General features: G+C 45.0%; 1 protein-coding gene across 5 annotated transcripts in view; it reads right to left on the bottom strand.

The window, feature by feature from the left end:
- DOCK7 (dedicator of cytokinesis 7) overlaps window positions 1–17,146 on the bottom strand; it is a 172,089-nt gene that overhangs the window by 25,709 nt on the left and 129,234 nt on the right. For 3 of the 5 annotated variants that reach the window (XM_054036949.1, XM_054036945.1, XM_054036946.1), the window contains 11 exons: window positions 15,339–15,508; window positions 13,142–13,296; window positions 11,899–12,081; window positions 11,121–11,256; window positions 9,775–9,871; window positions 9,325–9,342; window positions 5,914–6,010; window positions 4,851–4,985; window positions 3,730–3,882; window positions 1,972–2,130; window positions 1,555–1,655 (listed from right to left, as the gene is read on the bottom strand). In XM_054036949.1, coding sequence (XP_053892924.1) covers window positions 1,555–1,655; window positions 1,972–2,130; window positions 3,730–3,882; window positions 4,851–4,985; window positions 5,914–6,010; window positions 9,325–9,342; window positions 9,775–9,871; window positions 11,121–11,256; window positions 11,899–12,081; window positions 13,142–13,296; window positions 15,339–15,508 — 1,404 coding nt within the window. The remainder of the gene's footprint in view (window positions 1–1,554; window positions 1,656–1,971; window positions 2,131–3,729; window positions 3,883–4,850; window positions 4,986–5,913; window positions 6,011–9,324; window positions 9,343–9,774; window positions 9,872–11,120; window positions 11,257–11,898; window positions 12,082–13,141; window positions 13,297–15,338; window positions 15,509–17,146) is intronic. The other 2 variants (XM_054036947.1, XM_054036948.1) reach the window with 1 other exon arrangement.

Raw genomic sequence — 17,146 nt, 5'->3', positions numbered from 1 at the left:
GGCTTGAGATGAACAGCTATGAACTAGAGTCATATACAAAATAATTGCCTGGATTTCCAAGCTAGGAAACTCTTGGTGTTGTTATCATTTAACATTTGTATTGCAGTAGCACCTAGAGGCTAACCAAGTTGGGGCCCCCATTGTGCTAGGCACTGTACAAACACTGGTGTAAATATATGCTATAGCAACAGCACAGGAAGAAACAGGGTGGTGTTTAAATAGAAGACCTCATTTTAAAAACACTTTGACAGTGAATGTAATGTTCTTGGAACATAATAGCAAAGGGCTTGATCCTGGGAGGTGCTGAGAACTCTAGCTCTGATCCAGCAAAGTGCTTAAGTACGGAGTAGTCCCACTGGCTTCAAAGTTAAGCATGAGCTTCCGTGTTTTGCTAGATCAAGGCCACAACACACAGCCTCTCGCAGGATTAAGCCCTACTGGCTTTGGGCTGGACAGGGCATAGTGTGGGCAGACACTGTGTGAGCTTCCCCCCTCTTCTCTGCCAATGCACTTGGAGCATAACCTGAAATACCCAGACTGATTCAGTCTGGGGCTCCTCCTGAGCAGACACTGCCCAATGGGTTGAACAATGCTAATTTCTGTGGTGGTTTGTGGGGTGGAAATTGGGATCAGACCCCCAATTCACCACTTGTCACCTGATCCAAGATGTGCCTTTCGTGCACCAACCTGCTACAGTGCAGCAGGGGAAAAGGCGCCCTTATCCAGCTCTCTTAACAGCAATCACACTCCCAAAATCTAAGACATTTGGGCCATGTTTCACTGCAGGCTGATCAGACTTGTTCACCAGGCTCCAGGACCTGGCCTGATAGTTTCAAAATAGACTAATAGCAGCCATTTTAGCTGCCTCTTTCTGTCCTGCTTATCACTCCTTTCCTTTTGCCTATTGTTAGCTATGGGCCTGCACCTGGTCCCTCTGCATACACTAGTTGTCTTTTACTTCTGTGGAGCTAGACTGGGTCCTGTATCCCAGACGCCTTGCACTAGTACACGGGTCAGAATCTGGAATGGAAAATGTTACCTGACGTTTTTCCTTCCAGGACCGATCTCTCTCCCAGTCTGCCCCACCCATGAGACGTTCTTCAGATATTTCACTGCTGAGGAAGGCTGCATTGCTAATAGCTTTTTATAAGAATTCAGTGTTTCAATGCTATTTTGGAAGCACTAATCTTGAGCATGGGAGGAAAAGGTTTGGTCAAATTCTGGGGCCTGTGGGTGAGTCTCAATGGCCTCCTGTATTTGCAGGAAAAGTGGTGCCACTGAAATATCTCAAACTGGAGGAGAGGTGAGCATCATTTGACCTCTGCATTTAGTGATATTGGCATGCTCAGCACCATGGGGATCATGGTAACACAAGGAAAGCCGTTTTAAATGTAAAAAAGGTGATTGCTACTTTAAAAAAAAAATCACTATGACAGGGTATTTCAAGTTCTAAACATGGGAAATACAGCAAGCGCTGTGATACATTCAAATACCACAGCTGATTGTTCAGTGGCATCCACTGGACATCTTCTGCAATAGGCATGTAAACTCTACCTGTACATCAAGTCTATCAGCATTTCTGGATCTTCCTGGTGTTCCTTCATTTTAACCGTATCAGAGAGGATCATATGGAGGTTGAACACAAGATCCTGGACCTGGAATACAGAAGCCGATGTAATGAATTGCCCTCAGGAACCTCACTATACACTAACACATTAGGCCCGCTGCCTACTCTGAATCTTTGTGCATTTGCTCCTTGTTATCAGTGAGAGCTAATCAAGGGCTTGAGTTTTATAGAGCAGCTCATGGATCCCTCTCCAGGAAATGTATCCGACAGCCCTGCTATACGTGGCTTCATCTAAAATCAGCCTGTTTTAAAAACCCAGAATGAGACACGCCCAAAGGCTTCATGAAAATCCAGCCCCTCTTTCCAGCTAAACGTAACTCTTGGCCCGGTGGTATTTCTCTAACCTGATCTGGGAATGTCGTCTCCCGGAGTTCCAGATCTTCTTCAGCGTACGTCAAAATAGTCTTCAGAGAACGTCTCAAAAATTCCTCATTGAAATTCTGGGACGTTCCCACCAGGGACGAGAGGGACATGGTCACCTGCATTTTCACTCTGGCAAAGTTCTGCAACAGAAAAGTTACTACAATGCAATGATTCCATAGGAATCGTAACTGTTCACTGCAACGCCGGCGCAGTGGCGTTTGCATCCTTCCACCAGCCATGGACACGGGATAAAAACCAAACATTTAGTAACACCTTCCCTTTCTTAAGGGGGCTGGCCAGCTGAGCAGCCTCAGTTCTTTCCCTGCCTCTGAACAATGCATTTGTTTGGTGTCTCTGTCACTTTGTTTGTTGTGTGTCTTTAGCTGGCATATGGCAGGGGTACTTCGCGCCAGACCAGTGTTCTCCAGAGAAGAGCTGTTAGATTTCCCGGCCTCTTCTTGCTCCTCTCTTGAGCATGGTGTATGAAATGACCTGTTGGCCCCTGTGCGTCCCAGTCCCTTTAAAGGAAAAGATTACCCCGTGTGTGCATGACCTTCTATTTCAGGTACCCCATTCTGTGTTGTTTCAGCCCACAGGCCAAATCCTCAGCAAGAGGGTACAGAGAGGCATTGTAGTTTTAGTTGACAGAGTCCTGTGATAGCAACTAAGTGAGCTTCAGTTCCCTTCCCCTTTTTGCTCTCAATCGGAGAGCATCTGAGCTCAGAAGGCTGTGCACGCTACAGTCTCTGCTGTTCACAAACAGCAAAGATTTTACCACAAGATGAAAGATCTAATCTCAGCTGCAGGAACTCTGTGATGAAACACAAGGTGTTTGGGGTGTGCTTTGTAAGATTGCTGCAGTGGCGCTGTTAAAACATTTAATAGTAAAGTGAACATTGGGAGCTCTCTTTGTAATGTAAAGTGCATATGGGGAGAATCAGGCTGAGATCCAATTAGATTCATACAGAAAACAAAACCAACAGCACCTAATTAGTCTGGATTCATGCAGACCTTTCACAGAGGACACATTTAAGCCTTGTGATGGGACAGCCAAGGGGGCAGGTTGTGGCTGTCTCTTACAGGGGTGTGCAAGGCGGGCAGAGGGCAGTTCCTGCAGTGGCCTCAGGGGTGCATGCTGCCCCGGTAAAGGGTACAGAGGCGTAAGGAGCCGGCAGGGCCACAGAGGAGAATGCCGGCTGTGCTCTCCTAGGTGGTAGTGCACTAGTGGCATTTCCCAGGAGTGTTGTGTGTCACTGTGCGCTCCTGGCCTAATGTGGCCCCACACCATCTCCCGCAAGGGGCCTGCGCCTAACAGCCCGACCTGGCCCTACAAAAACAGTGAGTAGTAAACAAGTCGTTCAGTTTGAGAAAAATTCTACATTTCAATGGAGGTCCTCGTCCGTTTTTTTTTTAATAAGTCCCTATAAAATGACAGAAGAGGCAGCCCGGTCTAGGGGTCAGGGCATCACACTAGAATGCAGGAGGCTGGGGTTCTAATCTCTGCTTTGCCGCTGACCTGACGTGTGACACACAGCAAAGTCACTTCACTGCTTGGTGCCTTTGTTTCCCCCTCCTATTCTTTGCATGTCTTGCCTATTTAGACTGTAAGTTCTTTGGTGCAGAGACTGTCTCTCACCAGTACAGCGCCCCACATCATGGGTCCCTGATTGCCAATGGGGCTTCTAGGTACTACCGGAATATAAGCAAACACCAAATGTTAGCAGCAGCCATATACTTACATTTCCAATCTCGAAGTTCTGCCTCATAAGGAGGTAAAGAGAGGCACTCGCATGGGACCGTATGGTACTAATGCTGCTGCTGCAGTGTCGCAGAAGCCTCAGGCAGAGATCAGCACACTGCTCGGTCTCTTCTTCGAACAGCAGCTCAGGGAACTGTAGTGACAGCACATGAGAAAAGTAATTCTGCTGGGGCTGCCAGCATCAACTACTGAACCAAGTTCCGAGGTGAATCTAAGGATTCATCTACGCGGACAATTTAAACCGCGGCAAGCTGGGGTGTGAATCTACCGTGCACTAATCTGTGGCGGTCTGTCTGTGTGCGTTAGCAGTTCATTAGAGTGCTCTGGGCTAGTCCTGTTACAAAGAGGACTAGATCAAAGCGCTCAAATGAACTGTTAACATGTGTCAGTTGGATGCACGTGGACAGACAGACCACAACTGGCTAGCGGGAGGTTATATTCACACCCCGGCTTGCTGCGGTTTAACTGTTCATGGAGACAAGCCCTAAGTAACATTACAAGGAGTTTATATCGGTGTAAATTACATTTTCTTCCAGTTCTCTCGGTTTCTATGTTAAGCCAGCTTAGACTCCTAGTCTTTCTTACTCAAACTTCATTAGACTCATGGATCAAACTCCAAGGTCCGAGGGTCAAATTCTGTACACTAGGTTGGACTCCATTAAGATATTAACGTCTACATTACCCATGTCAAGAGGGCGTAAATTACATGATGAGGAGCTGGAAGAAGGAGAAGAAAAGTGACATTACATTAGGATAGAGGGTCCTTGGTGTGCATTACAGCAACATGGGCTCCTTAGGCACTGGTAGGGTGGGGGTAAGTAGCTCTAATAGGTCTCAATGACTAAGAGAGGCTCTAACTTGCCCATCAGCTCAGTGTGTGTAGAAAAGATGTGATATCATTTTAACAAGCAGCCCAGCAAAACAAATTCATTTTGTCCACAGTAGTCAGACTTGAAGAACAAACAGCCTCCTTTCATGCATCAAACCACACAGCGTAAACACTAACGTTAGGAAGTACAAAACTACAGCCTTGCAGTGACATGACCCAAATACTGAAGAGAAAACCCCACTACATGTGACAGCCCCCTGCAGGACACTCACCTTTGAAACCAGAGCTCTCTGCGTGGCGAAGCAGTGTTGCAGATAAAGTGCACTTTGATTACAGGCCATGCTGTGGAGAAGAACTTTCAGCACCCCACCGAGAATGCTCTCTTTGGATTCCGTCACAGACACAGTCTGTCGTCAAAATTAAATCAACAGTCACATGAACAAAGTTAACCCTTCGGCCGATCAGGTGGTGCTACTGTCCCGAATAATCTTCACTGACCTATTACAAATGTGTGAACCTCACAAGTGTCTGAGCCAAATCCTCAACAGGTGGAAATCAGGCGTCTTACTGAAGCCGATTTACACCTTCTGAGGATCTGGCCCTTGAAGCATTATGTATGCGCTAAGCTCTATTACAAGTACTGTTTTAGAAACACACTTTGGCTGGCTCTTGAGTGGGTTTGGAAGGTGGAAGATGTGCCCCGCACAACAGCCAGCCACAACTGGATTCTCTGTGTGAAATTCTGGCTCCACTGAAGTCAACAGAGGATTTGCCATGGATTTCAATGGGGCCAGGATTGCTCCCTGCTAACACTTAAACAACCTGACAGACAAAGAGCAACAGGGACATAGTTGCAGAGAGGAGCTCACTGCACCTCCTTATGGGATAGTTCCAGTGGCACTGTCCCCATGTGCCTCTGGGAAGCACAATGCCTCCTGCAGAGCCCTGGGGCAGAATGGCAAACCTGGGAAGGAACTAGCAGGAATTTGTCAGAGGAGGGCAGGACCATGGAATTATGACATTCTGCCAGGCATTATTTATACCTTAAAACACGCAAGCAAATATTTCCGGCATTACACTAATGAGGGCGACAAGCACCTTTACAGAAGGTTGGAAGAATGCTTGTGATTTATGAAATGGACTGTTATAAGGCTTGAGGAAAAAAATCACTGGGATTTTTTATCTATTCTAGGATCTCACCTCCTGGATCCCCCTTTCCTGCTGCAGCAGCAAAGTTTAAATACGAACAGCAGGAGGGCACAGTTTAAGAATCTGAACCACTTAACCTGCTAGCAAATGTTATTCGGACATCTGCAAAATCCCCCTCGTCCTTACCTGGACAACAATTTCTAATGTATCCAAAATAATCAGATTTGCTTCAGTTGCAAGATTTCCATCAATAAGCGCTTCATGTTCTATCTCTGCCCTTGATCTAACAGAAGAAAAGACAGCATTCAAGTTATAGTTAGCTTAAAATTCAGGCCGGCATATTCTGAAGGCTCACCAGTGGGAAAACCTTGTTATAAATGCACACAGTTAGTTACGGACAACACCACAAGACTATCTAAATGCACTAATATATGAAAGAGTATAGAGGGAGGGAGAATGTTTTTTTTTAATTAATGTATAAAAAATTCAATGTGATTTAGGTTTATCACCCTCAGGCTAGGTCATGATAATTTCTTTTCCTTTCATTACTCTAGCAGTAACCCTCTAATAACAGCGTAAGCATCAAAGTCCTACTTCAAAGGTGGTTTAATAGCATTGTAAGGCATGCAACAAAAGAAATAAAACACCTTTTATTTTATGTTACAGGATACGAACACAAGATGGTGCTCTATGAGCTAGTATTTTTGCACTGTCTGCACTAGTTTGCAACCTAGTAGCTAGGTTGGGTCCAGTATACTGTATGTAGTATGTATATCTGGTATTTATTCTTTTGCCTCTACATTATATTAAAAGTTTTTAAATATCAGCTTTCCAGAGAAAATCATATGATTGTGCTATTAAATACAATGCACCTGCTTTCCTGGAAAAGCTGACTGTGGCCCCAGTCCTACTCTCACTGGTAGTCCCATGTCTTCAGTGGCACTATTTAACTTCAATAAAATTAGCTGGATTTGGCAAATATCCACTAGTAATTTTAAGTGTGTGATTGTGGCTTGCCTTGCTTGGCTGAGCAGGAAGGTGGGTGGGGAGGGTGCTCCCCTTGCATCCTTGTGTAGGGAAAAGCTACAGTATGGGAAGGACACACAAATGAGCTGGCTGGATGCAGGCAAAATGCACACACGGTCCTTTCAAAGATGCCAGAGCTCCTGCTACAGCACTGGCTCCTCCAGGGCCCTGGCAGCAATTCTACCTAACTCAACCAAATTTTCTCCTGGAGCTCCTGCTGTAGCATGCCTGCTCCATACCCTACCACGGAGGCCGGACTATAAGAGAATACTCTAGTCCTAAATCTCTAGACTATGAAGGCTCTGGATTGAGGCATAGACTGTACCACTATTTAAAGGATATCAATTGCAAAAAGAAGGGCTGGGTGGGATCACTTCACTTGGCTGTACAGAATTCTTTGTATTGAGTAATACTCTACGTTCACTTGTGATTATTCTAATGTTAAACTCAAAGTGCCAAATTCTACCCGTAGATGGAGTATGTGCTCACAACTCTCACTGCAACCAGTGGGAGCTGTGCAGAAGAGAGGCCAGATTTGGCTCAGAATAGAATGCACAAGTATGACTTGGAGAGTGGGTTTATGGAATTGTTTTAGCAGATTTTTCTTTTAAGAGAGAAAGTTAAATTATCTTTTGGCTACCCTGGTAGTTCCGTTAGAGACTCCAGCTGTTCAACAGGTATGTGAGGCCACTAGCAGGGATAAGAGAGATTGTTTGGGGTACAGTAGCATCAGCAAGATGATGACATACAGCTCTATAAGCCAAATCCGTATGTGGTGTTTTTTTATATCCGCTACTATGGAATCACATGAGGGAGGAATTTGCTCCCGTGTCTCTATTTCATTGGATCTGACAGTGCAGTTCAGCTTTGCCAATGTCTGGACATGACTGGAGGTTTGGATAAAAGCTACCTGGCCGACGAAACAAGAGGTTACAGTCCTGAGTTGGGGAAAAGCAATTGGCAGGGATGGTAGAGGTGGCATTAGCCCTTTAATTTCCAGGAGCTATGTCTGTCTTTTGTTGTTGGATGCCTGGCTGCTTCTGGATAGCCAGATTGCAGCAGTAGCCAAAAGAGCTTTTTTCCATCTTCATGCAAAGTATTTTTAAGGGACCCATTACCGTAGAATTGAAGTTCCCTTTTGCTAGATGGTTACAGCCTTTCCTTTTGGACAGACCTCACCACAGTCATCCATGCCAATGGACCACCAATGTGTACTCTACTTCAGAGAGAGCTTGGAATCCTCAACCATTGCAGAGTAAGGCTATTGCTTATACAGGGGAGTTTCACCCCTGGACCATTTCACACCTTTGCTCCACAGACTGTGCTGGTTTCCCATCCATTTCAGCAGGCAGTTCAAGGTGCTGGTTGTGATCTAAAGCCCTTTGCACACAGGAGTCTGCCTATCTCCTCGTACTCTTGACAGCTGAGCCAAAAATTCCTATGTCTGAGGGCTGGTGGCTGGGTGTTCTTAGTGAAGGGTCCTTGACTATCTCCTAGATCTAAGTTTGATGGCTTTCAGAATATGGTACAAAGGCTATTTACTCAAGCTTTTCCTGAGAAGTGGGGAGAGTTCTTTGGTTTTTGGAGAGGGTTAGCATGGCTAACTTGTGTCAGTGTAGCTCATTTTGACATGTGTTCAAACACTATATAATAAGTGGATGAAGAGGTATAAGATACACCGCACATATGTAACATTAATTCATTGTGTAGTGTGTGCCTGTCTCTGTGTGTGTATGTATACACACGCACATGTACACACACACACACACACACACACACACACACACACTTACTTCACATTAACTCTAATTTCTAAAACTCTTGGGTTGATACATGTCTGCAAAATGCAATAGTGAATCTCCTGGGATTCTATTCAAAGCTGTTTACACAGATATGCTAGGGCCAAACAGTAAAAATACTGCATTTCTGTTGTGCCGGTGGCAAGCGCTCTGGAGATGTCACAGAAGGAGAACTATGTACCCCAACATGCGTCGTTGATTGGATGGGTGCTCTGCAACATGGAGGGGATGAGGCGGAGAATATGGTTGTGTCAAGATCAAAGCACAGGGATCCATGCACAGCAAAAATCCACGGCACCACAAACAAAGGAGGGAAACAGGGTCCAGCCATGTGGAGGGAAGGAGTAGATGCACTGTGGGTGGCTTGGACTCTGCCATTTGGGCTCTGCCATTTCCCAGTTCCCTCAGAGTTTCACTTGAGCTGTTTGATGTTCATGGATTTGGGCCAGTCCTTTTGCTGGGCCTTCAGAGTACTATTAAGGGAGAATGGAAGTCTGTGGGTTGCAATTTTAGAAAATGGGAAATGTGCGCAGCAAAACTCACACATCATTCCTGAGCCTTCTAGCAAAAAACAAAGCGAACTTAAAAAGTAATGGGTGTGACAAGCAAAAGGGATTATTTCAGCCAGTTACACACACACACACACACACACACACACACACACACACAAAAAGCCCTCTGCCAAGCATCACAAACAGAGCTGCAATGGTTGAGTATGCAGATGTACAAAATGAAAATTACACAAAAAAGCCACACACCGATGCTACAGTACCTGAGTGGTTTGTGGCTTCTAAAAACACAGCACATGTGGAAAAATAATCAAAGGGATGGATTAGGACAGGAAAGGAAAGCATGCTTGGACAACTCCAGAATGCTCTCATGGAATAAGGGAAAGATGACATGAGACATATATGCTATCTGTAAATATAGCTAATGGATCTTTTCTTTACATTACAACTCACTACAGGAATTTAAAAAGATAATAGAGTTTACTAATCTTAAGTCTCATTCTGAAATGCTGAGAAAGAAATGGAAAGTGATGCTGTGTCTGTCAGCATTAAAACTATTCCCCTATAATCAGCCTGTCCGAGCTTACGGTCTGATCCTGCTCACACTGAGGACAACTGGACTGTTGCCTTTGGCTTCAATGGGAGCAGAGTCAGGGCTTGAGTTTGTAACGTGACCATGCAGTTATTGATGTAGAAGGATAAGATGGAGTTACTTGTCAAGCTTTTCTGTGTTTTGACGCCAGTGAGTCATATCCTTTCTCCATCTTAGATTCTCTTGACTTCCAAACGCACTCCCAGATGGACTTCTTTCTGTCGGGTAACGTCAAATTTGTTTTAAATAAATCAATATTAACTTTTTCCATGTGGTAACCAAAGACTTGGTTGCAAGTAATATGTGATAGACAGCACGAGAAAACTCTATAGTATGCAAAGCCATAACATTTATCTGTCCGTACAGTAGAACCGCAGAGTTACGAACACCTCGGGACAAAACATGGTAGTTGTTCTTTCAAAAGTTTACAACTGAACACTGACAATACAACTTTAAAACTTTACTATGCAGAAGAAAAAAATGCTGCTTTTAACCATCTTAATTTAAATGAAACAAGGACAGAAACAGTTTCCTTACCTTGTCAAATCTTTTTTTGAAACTTTCCCCTTTTTTTTTTAGTAGTTTACATTTAACACATTACTGTATTGTATTTGGGGTTTTTTGTTTGTTTGTTTTTGGGTCTCTGCTGCTGCCTGATTGCGTACTTCCAGTTCCAAATGAGGGGTGTGGTTGATTGGTCAGTTTGTAACTCTGGTGTCTGTAACTGAGGTTCTACTGTGCTTATATGGCACCCCATTACTGTATTATCTGACACTTCACAATCTTTAATGTATTTATCCTCACACCACCGCTGTGAAGTAGAGAAATACTATTATCCCCATTGTACAGATGGGGAACTGAAATACGTAGAGACTAAGTGTCTTGCCAATGTCACTCAAGAAGTCTGTGGTGGAACTGGAAATTGACCCTGTTTCTCCTGGGTCTAGTGACCTAGCCACTGGATTAGCGTTCTTCTCATACTCAACAAATACTCTCAATGGGGTGTTAATTCTGACACATGATGGCAATGTAACTACCAAAACTGTTAACTATTTCACTGCTTATCATTTTAGCAGAAACCACCATCCATTCAGGGACTGAGTTTCCACTCTGACCCTTGACATACATGACAGGGTGTTGGTTCTGCCTACAAGGTCAGGCTAGCATTCCCAGACACTGCTACAGGAGTGCTCTATAAATGGGACAAGTCTACATATGTAAATAGTTAGGTAACAGATAAAGTGCCTACAGATGGTGCTCACAAATATACAGCATAGTTCCTGGGGTTTATAGGACCAATGAAACTTGTGCACTGCAAACCGCTTCCTCTGTGTAGCTCTTCAGATGGAGCTCTTAACCGATATGCATATCATCCTGCAGCACTCTACTGGATCTGGGGGCTCTTTGGGGATAGTTTCAAGGGACTCTCATATAGGAAGGTCAGCAGCAACAGGCAAGCTTACTTACCTAGCTGCCCTCTGCTTCTTCGCACCATTTCTTGCCTTGCCCCTATGCTTCCCAAAATAGCTTCTTCAAGTTTTGCTCTCATGTCCTTCGACTTCTTAAATGTCAGACTGTTCATCCTTTCAAACACTTTCTTGCCCTGCAGATTTCAAACCAGAAAAGCACAGATGTTGAGGGAACCCTCCTTTTACCTGGAATGGACAAGAAGGCTAAATGGATAGAACTCCTATCCCTGGAGACCCTGGAGGATCAGGATGTGCTGTAGGAGATGTCCAGGCCATGATGTCCTCTGCAGGATCTGACAAGCCTGCAGCGGAGAGAGGACAAGGGAGACACGACCGAAGGGAGGACAGAGGACCAACCGGTGACCTGGGAAGCTGCTAAATCTCCACTGCAGGAAGTTTTCCCTGACACCTGAGAGTGAGTAAATAGGACTGTCAGCTTCTCTCTGCTCTTACTTCCTGTGGCAGCCTCTGGGGTAATACATTGGGGGAGGCACTCACCTGCCTGCCCAGGGGAGTGGCAAGCAAACAGAGTCACTTGGTGGCTGGAAGATGGAGGGAAAGGGAAAGAGGCAGAGGACCGGGGGCTGGTGTGTGTACGGAAAGAGGCACAGCCACCAGGATTTTGCGGGTCAGGAGAGGGTGATCGGTGGAAGGGGGCTCTTTGGCACTATGTAAGGGATGGCGATGTCTGTCTTTCACTTTGTACCTGGATGCTCGTCTGAATCCCATTCCAGGCCTCGAGAGAAGTTGAATGCAACTAACCAATATTTCCGTACCTTGTACTCAAAACAGGAGACGCAGAGATACAGCAAATCCAGCAAGCGATTGAGCTGCAGCACGGAGAGGTCTGTGAACCATTTCTGCAGGACGCTTTCGTCGGCATTCCTGAGAACCCACAAGAGGCAGATCAAGAGGCTCCGGCTGGATTCTGCTGAGAAGGTCGAGTGCTGCCGACCACTCTGAACAGACAGGAGCAATCACTTCAGCCACACCGATTAGTGCCCCAAATACTTTGATAGTCCATTAAAAATAGCTGCATCAGGTAATTACGCTGGGCTAACCAACCATCATCTGTCAGACAAGGGCAGGGGCCAGCAGATTTGCATAAATAATCATTATGAGCTAACGTCTGAATCACCCACATCACCCACAATGACAGAGACCAGATGACACAAAAGACACTGGAATTCAGCCCTAGCAACACATTTTAAGCTAAATTCAAGTTATGAGAGTGTCCTCCTTTAAGCTCCTTCTCAAGACCCACCTCCACTATGATGCTTTCAATAAATTTCCAGCTAGTTAACGGGCTGGCAAGGGACCTCCATTCATTAGCAGAATTACAGTAGAGAAGAAAAAAAACACCAACAACCTTGAAACCTGCAGATGATGGGTCTGTATAATCTGATGTTCCCTTCATCTCCAGACCATCACCCCTTCCACTGTCTGAGTCATTCAGCCTCTTGGTCTTGGTATCATTAGACTGGAAACTCTACACTGCAGGGGCTGTCCTCTCTTTGTTTGGGTATAGCACCCAGCAAAATGGGGTCCTAAAGGGTCTATGGGTGCTACTGTAATCCAAATAAGGTGAAATCCACCCCTGTGCAGAGGGCCAGCCCAAGGCTCACGCCCCACTCAAGCTCCATTTATGACTTGATTAAGTGGGGTTTAAGTGGGGCAGAGGCCTTGTGCTGAGAGCCTTTGCCAAAGGGTGAAGTTCACCTATAATGACCATAACAGCAGCCATGGTATGGCATTTTCATCAGCTTGCTTTGAGAAGGAGGAACAGACGCTTGGCAAAACTGATCATTCTAACTATGTCCCCTCCCTCCCATCACAAGGACAGGAATAACCTAGTGCAAACATTATCTGTTTCACATCTCCCACCCCTCCCTCCTGCTAAGTAACGTGCACAGATACATGCTGACCTCTGTCCCTGCTGTTTTGTGATCATCCCCTTAGGGCATACACATATAAATATCCGCCTGTTTACACATGCTCCGAGGAGGAATATTTTTGTACCGTTGATGTGAGTAGAAAACTACTGGGTCGGGTGAGCTGGGGGACAGATGTTCCTGCAATGGCCATGGCAACTGTCTGACTTATCATGCTTCCACCTTCGCTTTCATAATCGTCGATGGTGACGCAGCTTGGCCTTCCTCGCTGATTGTGAGTCTCTGCCGAGAAACACACGCACCTCAGTTAAACGGCGCATTCAAAGGGTCATTCCTCACAGCTCCTCTCTGTTAGTTTCATTTAACTGTCTGGTAATGGTCACTGAAAAAAATACATTAGACTGGTATTGATAGCAAATGGGGATTTTCTCTCTCTCTCTAGTTATGTAAATCAAACATATGAGACTAAGGGGAAATTTTTCAAAAATGTCTAAGGAATTTTGGAGCTTAAGTCCCATTTTTGAAAGTGACCTAGGCACTATGGAGCCCAAGTTTCATTAAAAGTCAATAGGGCTTAGGTTTCCTAAGTGCCTAAGTCACTGTTGAAAATGGGATATAGACTCTTAAGATAATTAGGTCCTTCTGAAAATTTCCCCCAAAACCTTCACCATGTCATTTAACTTAAAGGGCCAAAATGCTCAAAGAAGTATGCTGTATGTAGGGCCCTACCAAATTCACGGCCATGCAAAACACGTCACAGACCATGAAATCTCGTCTTTTGTGTGCTTTTACCCTATACTATACAGGAGATCAGCATTTCTCAAACGGGAGGTCTCTATCCAAAAGGGGGTTGTGCGGGGTGACAAGGCTATAGTAGGGGGGTTGCATTGACACCTTTATTTCTAAGCTGCCGTCAGAGCTGGGCGGCTGGAGAGTGATGGATGCTGGCTGGCCACCCAGCTCTGAAGGCAGTGCGGCAGCCAACAGCAGCGCAGAATTAAAGGTGGCAATACCATGTCATGCCACCCTTATTTCTGCACTTCTGCTGGCAGCGGCACTGCCTTTAGAGCTGGGCTCCCAGCCTGCAGCTGTAGAGCTTCCTACAGCCAGGGGAGGGTCCTGGAAATTGGTCTGACCAGCCCCTTGGAGTGGCCCCTGCAGGGGAAGAGGAAGTCCCATCCCGCAATAGCCCAGCCAGGACCAGCAGCTGGAGCCTGGCATATGGTAGGAGCCCTTGGCCAGGACATCCCCAACCCTGCCCCTCCCCAGCTCCAGGCCCAGTGCCCTGGCACTCAGAGGTTAAAGGGGCCTTGGTCTGGCTGCAGGTGCCCCGCTCTGAAGGTAGCTCAACTGCCAGCAGCAGTGCAGAAGTAACAGTGGCAATACCACAACCCCCCACAATAGCCCTGTGACCCCCTCAAAAGCCCCTTTAACACCGTGACATTTCAGATTTAAGTATCTGAAACTGAAATTTATGATTTTTTAAATCCTGTGACCGTGAAATTGACCAAAATTGACTGTGAATTTGATAGGGCCCTAGCTATATTCCAGACTATTTCATATCCAGCTTCCCCACCCTGGTCTGAAATAGCCCAAACATTTCGCCCTTCAGGACACTCTTGTCTGGCAAACCGTAGGAGAGCTGCTGAAGAAGAAAACATCAGGTAATGTGTAAAGGAACATGGGATTTTGGTTTTTTGGTGCTGTCTGTTGGTACTATTGTTACATATATGGGGCTGTTGTCTCTTTGATTGGATGTATTTTTAAATACGTATCAGAGAGGCTTAGGGTGTCTAGATAGACACCTCTTCTTTTATTAGTCTAAATAAAATAAATCGTGCCTGCAAAATTTGCACGCGGTAAAATTCTGCATCCACATGGGCAAAAGGACACATGCACAATGAATTACTGGTTTTGTGCAAACAAGTGGACAAATGCAGCTTTTATGCAAGGCAATTTTAAGCATACATTTTGCAGCTGGTAGCTTACTGTGCTCACTAGCTATCTTACCGATCAATATTGTCTCATTGTTTCCTACACTCCCGGCCACCTTTCTGTAGCCACCAGTGGTCTTTAATTTTATACGTAGATTTTAAGGTGGAATCGTTTTTTTATTCTCTTTGTATAGCACCTAGTACAATGGATCCTGGTCCTTGACTAGGGCTCTTGGTCACTGTGGTAATACAAATAATAAATAAATATTATACTTTGAAAATAGCAACACCACCACAACAGTTTGGTTGCTCACTCCAACAGCACTGACTTAATGCGCTCAAAAGTTGGGAGTAATTCAACATACATGCAAAGCCTGGTGCACAAAATACCTGTAAAATCATATAGCTGAGGCACGGTTTCCATGATCACGCCAATCAGAGGTAGATACAGCATAGCCACCCGGGCCTTTACCTGTGGGTCAGAGTACCGTGGATCGGAGTCGTGACTGGACAGTAAATTGTGTACCATATTGATGACCTTCTTATGCAATCCAAACAAACTGTTAAAAGAGAGTTGAGTCACAGGGATTGGTTAATATCTTGAAAGCAAACAATACTTTGTAACTAAGTACCTTTAAAAAAATCCTGGTTTTTATTTTTCACCTGGCATGCATATACACAGATCATTATGCAATATTTCTCAATCTCAGACTCATTTTGGAGACTGGCTTTTATGAATTCACTGACAGCTAAGTAGTAATTTTAACTGTAGCACAAAGAATGTAAATGAGAAAAACTCCTTCACTGACATACAGGTCTGCAGGTCCTTCAGAACTGATACAATGTGAATGCCCCAGAATCCTTCTATTGAAGAAATCTACTTATGCTACGTTTGATGGATCAGGTCTTGTTTGTAGAATCTCACAAATTTACAACTGGAGAACTAATGGGATCACAACATCACAAGACACAAAAGAAAGGAACCTAAGAAGGGTCAGGGTTTTTAGTTTAGTTAGACTGTTTAAAACTTTGGTTTTTACTAATACCTATTTAACTGAAACTTCTGACAAGCACCTTAGGATAAAAAATTTCTTTATACGAGATTTGAACATGCCTGCCTCTTCATCTGAAAAAAACTTTTCCCCAGTTCTCTGGTCCTCCAAGGAGTCATCTAGCAAAAAAAAAAAAAAAGGTGCTTGCTAACTTGAAACTGGAAAGTCTTTGAGATGTGTGGTCCCGATCTGTATTCCACATGTGGGGGCACATGGGTACCATGTGCCGGAGCCCAGGAATTCTAACAAGCAGTGTCTGGTAGCCCACCCATACACAGTAGTTCTCTTTGTGCTCCAGACTGAGGGCATAAGAAGTGGTGCAGGCCAATGCCTCTCCAGTTTCTCTTCTTACAGTGAATCCAGAAAGATCTGAAGCAGAGGGGATGGAGGGTAGGTAGTGGAACCCAGATAGGGACCACACGTCTTGAAGAACTTCCAGTTACAGGTAAGTAACCTCCATTTCTTCTTCAAGTGCTGGTCCCTATATGTATTCCACACATGGGTGACTGACAAGAAGTCTTCAGACTGGAGAAGAGTGTGAGGAAGCTGGCAAGAAAGACGTCCAAAGGACTGCATCTGCATCGGAGGCTTGAACGATAGCACGTACTATTTTGTGAATGTGCAATTGGAATTCCAGATAGCCGCTCTGCATACGTCCAGTAACCGTTCTTCCTGCAGTGATGCTGTAGAGGCAGCTTGAGCTCTGGTGGAACGTGCCCTTCCCCTGTCAGGTGAAGAGATATATGCTAATCGATTGCAGACAATGATGCATCCAGAAATCTATTTAAAGATTCTCTGAGAGGATATAGCTTGTCCTCACGACCTTTCCGCTAGGTCAAGAAATGGCCTAGGAGACTTTCGGATAGATTTGGTTCTCTGCAAATAGAATGCTAAGGTATGTCTGATGTCAAGGGAATGAGGTTCTCTCTCCTCAGCAGAGACATAGGGTTTTGGGAAGAAAACAGGTAAGTGACACGGAATTCCAGAAGAACCTTGGGGAGGAATTTAGGATGTTATCGAAAAGAGACCTTTTCCTTGTGAAAAACAGTATATGGTTGAAAGAAGAACAGGAGTACTTGTGGCACCTTAGAGACTAACAAATTTATTTGAGCATAAGCTTTCGTGGGCTACATCCCACTTCTTCGG

Source organism: Malaclemys terrapin, chromosome 8 (assembly GCF_027887155.1).
Source record: "Malaclemys terrapin pileata isolate rMalTer1 chromosome 8, rMalTer1.hap1, whole genome shotgun sequence".
Taxonomy (NCBI): Eukaryota; Metazoa; Chordata; order Testudines; family Emydidae; genus Malaclemys; species Malaclemys terrapin.
This window is presented reverse-complemented; position numbering and strand designations above follow the sequence as displayed.